Genomic DNA, 11,360 nt, shown 5'->3' with positions numbered 1-11,360 from the left:
GTCTTGCTAACTGACTCCGAAGTGGGATTAACATCTATGGGGATATTGCTTAAATTGGAACTAATGGAGATAGGCTAGCAGTTAAGGATTGTATCTGGTCACTCTTGAGTATTTCAAAAATTAAAGTTATGCTAATTATTTTTATTGTAATTTAACTGTGGTGTTAAACAAAAAGTTTGTTTTAATAAAATCTTCTGGTGGTAGGGGGAGAGTCAATAGAAACATATCTGGTTCGGACAACCGCGCGCTCATCCCAATGCCAACAGTTGGGCTAACTTCGTATCATGTCTTGGAGATTTGGATCTGGTCCCAAACACATTCTATCAGTGAGACACAACTAACCTTGAGACTGGGGAGTTGGTTCCTGTGCTGTCCAAGCCTCCAGGTTCCGCGAGAGAAGAACTGACAAGGTCGTGGCGACCGAGACACTTGTAGCCTCATCCAAGGGTGGAGTCCTGGGGAGGATGTCAGGACGTCCCTGGTACGCTCCTGCCAGAAAGGGCAATTGAGGGCTTAGTAAAGACGACCCGAACACAAATTGCACTGACACCCATCACCCTTCAGCTCCCAGCTTTACCGATATTGTGCGTCGAATGAAGAGCGTTTGCCTTAGTACAGGAAGCAAAACACTCGCCCTTGGCGTCAGCAGGGTCAAGGAGTACTTCAGAACACAAAATCCAGTCTGACACAGAGGGAGCGCCGCGCTGTGGGAGGGTCGGTGCCGAGGGAGCGCGCGCTGTGGGAGGGTCGGTGCCGAAGGAGCGCCGCGCTGCGGGAGGGTCGGTGCCGAGGGAGCGCCGCACTGCGGGAGGGTCGGTGCCGAGGGAGCGCCGCACTGCGGGAGGGTCGGTGCCGAGGGAGCGCCGCGCCGCGGGAGGGTCGGTGCCGAGGGAGCGCCGCGCCGCGGGAGGGTCGGTGCCGAGGGAGCGCCGCGCCGCGGGAGGGTCGGTGCCGAGGGAGCGCCGCGCCGCGGGAGGGCCGGCGCCGAGGGAGAGCTGGGCAAGCGCACGTGCGAGGGAGCATCACAGAAGGAATCCCAGAATTCAGGGCATCAGGCTGCTGAAGGCACAGACGGAGCGATGGAAAAAGGGTTGGGGTGAGAGATTGAAATTGGAGGGTGGCAGAGATCCAGAGGGGTGAGGGAGTAGGGAAGATGTCTAAGGCAGAGACCTCCCGTGAAATATAAAACTCAGGACATCGCTGGGCTTGGAGGCAGTGGGTGGGGGTGTTGAGTGGGGGGGGGGGATGAGGGGTGGGTAACACACACATCCTTTCCCAGACAGAGAAACATGGCAATGGTGGCAGGCCTGACTGGCGCTCCGGGTTTGGTTACCTGATTCTACCACCGCATGGATCACCTCCTTGTTCGCCGCCTGGGTTTTGGCTTCCTCTGTCAGGGCTGGTGGCTGTTGGCCAGCGCCTCCCATGGCTGGCCGCCGGGTTGACGCCAATCCGATTCGACTTTTCTTCGAGGGGGACGGTTTGACTGCGGGCGAGACGAGAGCACGTGAGGCGCAGGAAGCCGGCAAACTGCACCCCCCCCCCCCCCCAAGTAGCTACACCACCTTCCAAGCCCCCACGCTCCCCATCTCTCCACTGCTCCTTACCCGGGGATCTGACACCAAACGGGAGCCCAGTTCCAGGCCACAAGCCCTGCCGCCAGCTCGGACGCCGAGGTGCTGGACAAGAGGGTCGGGGGTCAAATCCCGGTGGGGCAGGTGACCAATATCAATCTGACCTGGGAAGCAGTCATCGAGAGAGAGAGTCACTGGCTCACTAGTGTCCCTTGGTATCTGGCCTGCCACTAGACTCTGGTGATGGGGTGCATCAGGGCGACAAGGAACGTCACAGTCATGCCCAAGGAAGCAGAACGGAGGTGTGAGCGCGCCATATCTGTCCCTAGACACATCCTCTTTCCACACGCGCTTCAGGGAGCTCAGTAGGTACTGAGCGGGTCGGGGGACACCAGCTCAGAGGACAGGAGTGGCAGACAACTTATAGTAACGCCAAGGGGCAAAGAACTAGTGACAACCAGTGAGGCAAGGCATGGACACATTAAGCTCAGAGACGGGGTGGATGGATGGCATGGTGGGCACAATGGGTTAGCACTGCTGCATCTCAGTGCCAGGGACCCGGGTTCAATTGCAGGCTCGAGTCACCGCCTGTGCGGAGACTGCACGTTCTCCCCGTGTCTGCGTGGGTTTCCTCCCACAGTCCAAAAGATGTGCTAGTTAGGATGGATTGACCGTGCTAAATTCTCCCTGTGTAACCCGAACAGGAGTGTGGTGGTTAGGGGATTTTCCACAGTGTTAACGTAAGCCTTACTTGTCACACTAATAAATGAACTTGAACAATGTTTGACCTCAAACTGCTTTGGGGTTATCTTCACACTTTATACAGCGGCCTGTCGTGGGCTTGGGTTCCTCACACTTTAGGAGGCACCTAAACCACCCCTCCCCTGAGTACCGCTGCTAGCTCACATCTCAAATATTGCCGAGGGACATGTTGTCAAAGGTTTTGCTCTCCCACCCAGGATGAGAATGCCAAATTCCAAACCGTCTCAACAATTTACACACCAGGAGGCACCGATGGGTGGGCGAGTCAACTGCTGGTTGGCCGAGGTGTTTATTGGGGACAGCAACAACTCGCACACATAGTCATCAACTTCAGGAAGCGTAAAGGAGAACATGCTCCTGTCTACGTCAATGGGGACGAAGTAGAAAGGGTTGAGAGGTTCAAGTTTGTAGGTGTCCAGATCACCAACAACCTATCCTAGTACCTGTGTGCAGTTTTGATCGCTGCACTTACGCAAGGATATTTTGGCCTTGGAGGGAGTGCAGAGGAGGTTTACTAGGCTGATACCGGAGTTGAGGGGGTTGAACTATGAGGAGAGGCTGAATAAACTAGGCTTGTACTCGTTAGAGTTTAGAGGAATGAGGGGAGATCTCATTGAGACATTTAAGATGTTGAATGGGATGGATAGGATAGAGGTGGAGAGGCTCTTCCTGCTCAGAAAGGACAGTAGGACTAGAGGGCACAGCCTCAAGATAAAGGGGGGGCGGTTTAGAACGGAGTTGAGGAGGAACTTCTTCACTCAAAGGGTGGTGAATCTCTGGAATTCTCTGCCTGTTGAAGTGGTGGAGGCTACCTCGCTAAATATTTTTAAGACGCGGGTTGATGGGTTTTTGACAGGCAAGGGGATTAAGGGTTATGGGGAGAGGGCAGGAATGTGGAACTGAGCCACAACAGATCAGCCATGATCTTATTGAATGGCAGGGCAGGCTCGAGGGGCTAGATGGCCTACTCCTGCTCCTATTTCTTATGTTCTTACCCCCCATGCCGACACTATAGTTAAGAAAGCCCCACCAATGCCTCTACTTTCTCAGGAGGTTAAGGAAATTTGGCATGTCCGCTACGACTCTCACCAACTTTTACAGATGCCCCATAGAAAGCATTCTTTCTGGTTGTATCACAGCTTGGTCTGGGCTCCTGCTCTGCCCAAGACCGCAAGGAACTACAAAAGGGTGGTGAATGTAGCCCAACCCCATCACGCAAACCAGCCTCCCATCCATTGACTCCGTCTACACTTCCCGCTGCCTCGGGGAAAAGCAGCCGGCATCATCAAGGACCCCACCCCCCCACACATTCTCTCTTCCACCTTCTTCCGTCAGGAAAAAGATACAAAAGTCTGAGGTCCCGTACCGACCGACTCAAGAACAGCTTCTTCCCTGCTGCTGTCAGACTTTTGACTGGGCCTACCTCGCATTAAGTTGATCTTTCTCTACACCCTCGCTGTGACTGTAACACTACACTCTGCACCCTCTCCTTTCCTTCTCTACGAATGGTATGCTGCGTCTGGCAGCATGAAAGAAATGATACTTTTCACTGTATGTCAATACATGTGACAATAATAAATCAAATCTCTGTACTCTGCCAACAGCCAGAGCTCTGGCGAAGGGTCATCTAGACTCAAAACGTTGGCTCTCTCCACAGATGCTGTCAGACCTGCTGAGATTTTCCAGCATTTTCTATTTTTGTTTCAGATTTCAGCATCCGCGGTATTTTGCCTTTATCTCAGCGCGCAACTCGCTCACTTGCGGCCACATTCATCCACTGGACGGGGTGCAGAGGAGATTCGCTCGGTTGATTCTGGAGTTGAGAGGGTTGGCTTGTGAGGAGAGACTGAGTAGACTGGGTCTATACTCATTGGAATTCAGAAGAATGGGGGGGGATCTTACAGAAACATACAAGATTATGAAGGGAATGGATAAGGCAGAAGCAGAGAGGTTGTTTCCAGTGGCAGGTGAAACTAGAACTAGGGGGCATAGCCCCAAAATAAGGGGGAGCAGATTTAGCACTGAGTTGAGGAGGAACTTCTTCCACCCAAAGGGTTGTGAATCTGTGGAATTCCCTGCCCAACGAGGCTCCCTCGTTGAATGTTTTTAAGGCAAGGATAGATAGGTTTTTGAATAGTAAAGGAAGTAAGGGGAGGGGGGTGGATAATTGGAGCTGAATCCACGAAAAGATCAGCCGTGATCTTATTGAATGGTGGAGCAGGCTCGAGGGGCCAGATGGCCCAATCCTGCTTCTTACGTCCACTGCAAACAAAAGGTATAAGCTCAATTAATTATTCAAGAGCTTGGGGGAGCTATAGCTTTCTTGTCGCTCTCTCCATGGCAAGGCCTCAGCCAATCGGAATAGACTTGCCAGCCAACTGTGATCCTTTGAAATTTGGCATTCTTGTGTTTGTCCCGATGCAGAGAACCTCCCGAGAATGCGATTCTGTTCAGCAACATGTGGGATCAAGCAACTTCTTACAACAAGCACCAACTTCGAGTGTGGAGTCACCTACTTGTTCTAACTCATCTTCTCAAACATGGTGTTGGTCTGCACTAACAGTCTTGACCCTTCCCCTAGGTTTCTCAATGAAAAAACACATTGAATAGAGACTGCACGCTGGGGGACATGACATCTTCATTCTTCAGCTTAAGGCTTGCTTATATACATAGATATACGGGGAGGCAGTGGCAAAGTGGTAGCGTCATTGGTCTAGTAATCCAGAGACCTGGGGCAACGCTCTGGGGACCCGAGCTCGAATCCCACCAAGGCAGATGGTGAAACTTGTCAAATCCGAATGATGCTATCGGTTGCCGTCAAAAACTCATCTGGTTCACTAATAGTGGGGCAGCACAGTGGTTAGCGCTGCTGCCTCACAGCACCAGGGATCTGGGTTCGATTCCCGGCTTGGGTCACTACCTGCATGTTCTCCCCCACCCCGTGTCTGAGTGGGTTTCCTCCGGGTGCTCCCATTTCCTCCCACAGTCCGAAAGAGGTGCTAAATTCTCCCTCGGTGTCACCAAAACAGGCGCCGGAGTGTGGCGACTAGGGGGATTTTCACAGTAACTTCCCTGCAGTGTTAACGTAAGCCGACTGGTGACATTAATCAATGTACTTTAAACTTAGAAATGTCACAGCCCAGGAGGAGGCTATTCAGCCCATCTTGTCCATGCCAGCCAGAGGACACCCTTTCTAACCCCACCTTCCCGCACCGAGCCCAGAGCCCTGTAGTTTCCAGCACTTAAGGTGCAGATCCAGGTACTTTTCAAAAGAGTTTAGGGTCTCTGTCTCCACCACTAACTCAGGCAGCAGGTTCCAGAGAACTCTGCGTTAAAAAGAAAGTTTTTCCTCATGACCCCTCTACGCCTACTGTCACTTGTCTTGAATATATACCACCCTGGTTCTAGAATCCTCCACCAAGGGATACAATATTATCGTGTCCAATTTACCTCTTCCCCTCATCATGTTGTACACTTCGATCAAGTCACCCCTCAGCCGTTTTTGCTCCAGTGAAAATAACCCCAAGCTATTCAGCTGGCATGGCAACACAGTGGGTTAGCACAGCTGCCTCACAGCGCCAGGGACCCGGGTTCGATTCTTGGCTCGGGTCGCTGTCTGTGCGGAGACTGCATGTTCTGCCTGTGTCTGTGTGGGTTTCCTCCGGTTGCTCCGGTTTCCTCCCACAGTCCAAAGATGTGCAGGTTAGGTGGATTGGCCGTGCTAAATTGTCCATTAGTGTCCAAAGATGTGCAGGTTAGGTGGATTGGCCATGCTAAATTGTCCCTTAGTGTCCAAAGATGTGCAGGTTAGGTGGATTGGCCATGCTAAATTGCCCCTTACTGTCCAAAGATGTGCAGGTTAGAGTGGATTGGCCGTGCTAAATTGTCCATTAGTGTCCAAAGATGTGCAGGTTAGGTGGATTGGCCATGCTAAATTGTCCATTAGTGTCCAAAGATGTGTCGGTTAGGGTGGATTGGCCATGCTAAATTGCCCCTTACTGTCCAAAGATGTGTAGGTTAGGGTGGATTGGCCATGCTAAATTGTCCATTAGTGTCCAAAGATGTGCAGGTTAGGTGGATTGGCCATGCTAAATTGTCCATTAGTGTCCGAAGATGTGCAGGTTAGGTGGATTGGCCATGCTAAATTGTCCATTAGTGTCCAAAGATGTACAGGTTAGGGTGGATTGGCCATGCTAAATTGCTCCTTACTGTCCAAAGATGTGTAGGTTAGGGTGGATTGGCCATGCTAAATTGCCCCTTACTGTCCAAAGATGTGTAGGTTAGGGTGGATTGGCCATGCTAAATTGTCCATTAGTGTCCAAAGATGTACAGGTTAGGGTGGATTGGCCATGCTAAATTGCTCCTTACTGTCCAAAGATGTGTAGGTTAGGGTGGATTGGCCATGCTAAATTGCCCCTTACTGTCCAAAGATGTGTAGGTTAGGGTGGATTGGCCATGCTAAATTGTCCATTAGTGTCCAAAGATGTGCAGGTTAGAGTGGATTGGCCATGCTAAATTGTCCATTAGTGTCCAAAGATGTGCAGGTTAGAGTGGATTGGCCATGCTAAATTGTCCATTAGTGTCCAAAGATGTACAGGTTAGGGTGGATTGGCCATGCTAAATTGCTCCTTACTGTCCAAAGATGTGTAGGTTAGGGTGGATTGGCCATGCTAAATTGTCCATTAGTGTCCAAAGATGTGCAGGTTAGGTGGATTGGCCATACTAAATTGTCCATTAGTGTCCAAAGATGTGCAGGTTAGGGTGGACTGGCCATGCTAAGTTATCCCTCCGTGTATCCAAACAGGCGCCGGAGTGTGGCAACTAGGGGACTTTCACAGTAACTTCATTGCAGTGTTAATGTAAACCTACCCGTGACTAATAAATAAACTTTAATCTCTCCTCATAGCTACACTCATTTAGCCCTGGGCAACGAGGGATAAGTGCCCAGCCAGAGACTCCCACGTTCCATGAACGAACATATAGAAGAAACAAACCCAGGCCCATCCCTCCCTCATCCCAACAGCCTCACACGTCCGCTCGGCCTCCCACTGCAGGGCCTGCGGCGGCCGGACTACGTTGGGAAGGAGTCTCAGTGCGGGCGGAGGGAGCGACGAGCGAGGATTCCTGGCCTGGCAGCGCGGGAAAGGCGGATACTTACGTGGTATCTTCTTGAAGACGACGCTACACATGAACCGCTGAAACCGCTCGGCGTAGAAACCCGGTCGGTGCACGGATACCGTGTCCTGGGAGAGAGAGAGACAGCGGGGAGAGACAGAGAGAGAGAGAGAGCAGAGATTAACAAGGGGGGAACGACATTGCATGACTGGCCGATGCAGCGACATTCGCCAAGCCTGCGGTGTGGGGATCAAGGATTCAGGACCACTTGCACATCAGGTCAAAAGGAAGCAGGGGTCAGAGGTGACCATTCGTCACGGGAGAAACCCCCGCCCCCCACAAGGCCAAGGCTGCCACAACCCTCCGACCCGAACAGGTGCCGGAGTGTGAGCAACTACGGGACTTTCACAGTAACTTCACTGCAGTGTTAACGTAAGCCTTACTTATGACACTAATAAAGAATTTTCTCTTCTAAAAACTGTGATGAAGTTACTGTGAAAATCCCCCTAGTCGCCCACACTCCTGTTCGGGTTACACCGAGGGAGAATTTAGCACGGCCGACGCACCCTAGCCAGCACAGTCTTTTCGGACTGTGGGAGGATACAGGGGCACCCGGAGGAAACCCACGCAGACACGGGGAGAACGTGCAGACTCCGCGCAGACAGTGGCCCGAGCCGGGAATCGAACCCGGGTCCCTGGCACCGTGAGGCAGCAGCGCTAACCCCCTTGTGCCACCGTTCCATCCCCCAAGTTCAAGGTGAACTGAAGGAATTCATCTGGTGAAAAGCTGAGTGCCTGCGCGGGATGTTGTACAGTGTACATCACGGGACTGCGCGGGAAGTTGCCATTGTTACCAGTGAGGCTTTGGCAGGCCGGAGCGCCAGTTGCTGAATACCCACGCACGGGATCAATTGGATAACACGACCTGGCGGGTTAGCATGGGTATGGTGGGCCCAATGGCCTCTCCCTGAGCATCAGTCTCTAATTCACTATGTTTAATGCTTTCCGGAGGGCCCCATTTCAGGGGGAAATTCTCCGGACCTCGGAGTCATAGAATTCCTCTTAGGCCGAAGCAGGCCATTCGGCCTGACGAGTCTGCACCCACCACAATCCCACCCAGGCCCTATCCACGCACCCCCATCCCCGTGTATTCACCTTCTGATACTAAGGGACAATTTAGCATGGCCAATCCCCCCTAACCTGCACATCTTTGGACACCAGGGGGCAATTTAGCATGGCCAATCCACCCTAACCTGCACATCTTTGGACACTAAGGGACAATTTAGCATGGCCAATCTACCTAACCTACACATCTTTGGATACCAGGGGGCAATTTAGCACAGCCAATCCACCTAACCTGCACATCTTTGGACACTAAGGGGCAATTTAGCACGGCCAATCTACCTAATCTACACATCTTTGGATACCAGGGGGCAATTTAGCATGGCCAATCTACCTAATCTACACATCTCTGGATACCAGGGGGCAAGTTAGCATGGCCAATCTACCTAATCTACACATCTCTGGATACCAGGGGGCAAGTTAGCATGGCCAATCTACCTAATCTACACATCTTTGGATACCAGGGGGCAATTTAGCGTGGCCAATCTACCTAATCTACACATCTTTGGATACCAGGGGGCAAGTTAGCATGGCCAATCTACCTAATCTACACATCTTTGGATACCAGGGGGCAAGTTAGCATGGCCAATCCACCTAATCCGCACATTTTGTTGTGTGGGAGGAAACCCAAGCAGACATGGAGGGGCATAATGTGCAGACTCCGCACAGACCAGAGGCTGGGATGGAACCCGGGTCCCTGGCGTCACGAAGCAGCAGTGCTAACCACCGTGCCACCCCTAACATGCTTGACTAACTCAGTGACAGACCGGTCAGAGGAACACACGGGAGGGTCCTGCTTTTGTAGAGAAGCAGGTCTAAGCCTTCCTACTCACCCCATCGTGTACGAGGGCCTTCCAAGAATGTTCCAGCTTCTTTATGAATCTAAAATGGAGGAGGGGGGGGTGGGAAAGACAAGGTTACAGTGGCTACATGGGGGAACAAGACTCAAGACAAGGGTTCTTTTCAACATGGTACAGAAGGAGCAAACTAGACATCATCGAATAATGAATTCTTTAACCCAAATCAGCTCAATTGTTAAAGGCGCTTCACTGAAGCGTAAACGAGACAGCAAACCACGTTGGGAGATACCAGAAGGGTGGTCAAGTTCAAAGGGGTCGGAACGAAGGGCGTGCGAGAGGCAGGGGTGTTTAGGGAGGGAATTCCAGAGGTTAGGGCCTCTCCCCAGGCCAGAGGACGTCACAGAGATAGGGAGTAGGGGGCTGGAGGAGGTTACAGAGATGGGGAGGGGGGTGTAGGGGGCTGGAGGGGGTTACAGAGATAGGTACGGGGTGTAGGGGCTGGAGGGGGTTACAGAGATAGGAAGGGGGGTGTAGGGGGCTGGAGGGGGTTACAGAGATAGGGAGGGGGTGTAGGGGCTGGAGGAGGTTAGAGAGATAGGGAGGGGGTGTAGGGGTTGGAGGAGGTTAGAGAGATAGGGAGGGGGTGTAGGGGCTGGAGGAGGTTAGAGAGATAGGGAGGGGGTGTAGGGGTTGGAGGAGGTTAGAGAGATAGGGAGGGGGTGTAGGGGCTGGAGGAGGTTAGAGAGATAGGGAGGGGGTGTAGGGGCTGGAGGGGGTTACAGGGATAGGGAGGGGGTGTAGGGGGCTGGAGGGGGTTACAGGGATAGGGAGGGGGTGTAGGGGGCTGGAGGAGGTTAGAGAGATAGGGAGGGGGTGTAGGGGCTGGAGGAGGTTAGAGAGATAGGGAGGGGGTGTAGGGGTTGGAGGAGGTTAGAGAGATAGGGAGGGGGTGTAGGGGCTGGAGGAGGTTACAGAGATAGGGAGGGGGTGTAGGGGCTGGAGGAGGTTAGAGAGATAGGGAGGGGGTGTAGGGGCTGGCAGAGTGCAGAGCTGGAGAGGGCGGGGGGGGATATGAACACAATGAGAATTTGAAATCTGAAGCTGTATTGAATCTGATGCTAACAGAACGGTTACAGAAGCTCAGAGAGTTACTTACCGATAGGATTGTAAGATGTCTATGATACCAATATATAACATCAGGCGCTCCCCCTTCGAGTTCCGGGCTGGGATACCACCCATTCTGAAACAGAAAACTGCAGCATCGCTTATCCATTCCAACATTCATCCCACTCCCCTCCCCGATGCCATATAGAATCTGCATTTCTATAGCACCCCTTTCATAGAGTCATAGAGGTTTACAGCATGGAAACAGGACCTCTGGCCCAACTTGGCCAGAGTATAGGAAGAGGCCATTCAGCCCATCAAGTCTGTACCTACCACAATCCAACCCAGGCCCTACTCCCGTAACCCCACGCATTTACCTTGCTAACCGGGGTAAGCACAGCAGATTTCCTTCCCTAAAGGGAACTGGATGGGTTTTTCCGACAACGGGTCATCAGTAGATCCTTAATTCCAGATAATTTTTATTGAATTCAAATTCCACCGTCTGCCGTGGCGGGATTCGAACCTGGGTCCCTCAGAACATTAGCTGCCAATAATACCACTCAGCCATCGCCTCCCTGATGTAACTGTCCAAATGCTTTTTAAAAGACAAAATTGTACCCGCCTCTACTACCACCTCTGGCAGCTCATTCCAGACACTCACCACCCTCTGTGTGAAAAAAATTGCCCCTCTGGACCCTTTTGTATCTCTCCCCTCTCACCTTAAACCTGTGCCCTCTAGTTTTAGACTCCCCTACCTTTGGGAAAAGATATTGACTATCTAGCTGATCTGTGCCCCTCATTATTTTATAGATCTCTGTAAGATTACCCCTCAGTCTTCTACACGCCAGAGAAAAAAGTCCCAGTCTATCCAGCTTCTCCTTAT

The 11,360-nt window shown here is 52.1% G+C and overlaps 1 protein-coding gene across 1 annotated transcript in view; it reads right to left on the bottom strand.

Annotated features, from left to right (window-relative positions):
• Window positions 1-342: 342 nt before the first annotated feature.
• LOC145339366 (phosphatidylinositol 4-phosphate 5-kinase type-1 alpha-like) overlaps window positions 343-11,360 on the bottom strand; it is a gene marked incomplete at its 3' end in the record, with an annotated part of 52,803 nt that continues 41,785 nt past the window's right edge. The window contains exons 10-14 of the mRNA XM_080183810.1: window positions 10,530-10,613; window positions 9,407-9,455; window positions 7,495-7,579; window positions 1,334-1,486; window positions 343-489 (exon numbers count right to left, since the gene is read on the bottom strand). Coding sequence (XP_080039936.1) covers window positions 343-489; window positions 1,334-1,486; window positions 7,495-7,579; window positions 9,407-9,455; window positions 10,530-10,613 — 518 coding nt within the window. The remainder of the gene's footprint in view (window positions 490-1,333; window positions 1,487-7,494; window positions 7,580-9,406; window positions 9,456-10,529; window positions 10,614-11,360) is intronic.

The sequence above is a fragment of the Carcharhinus amblyrhynchos genome, unplaced genomic scaffold (genome assembly GCF_965287045.1).
Source record: "Carcharhinus amblyrhynchos unplaced genomic scaffold, sCarAmb.v2.hapA scaffold_430, whole genome shotgun sequence".
Taxonomy (NCBI): domain Eukaryota; kingdom Metazoa; phylum Chordata; class Chondrichthyes; order Carcharhiniformes; family Carcharhinidae; genus Carcharhinus; species Carcharhinus amblyrhynchos.
This window is presented reverse-complemented; position numbering and strand designations above follow the sequence as displayed.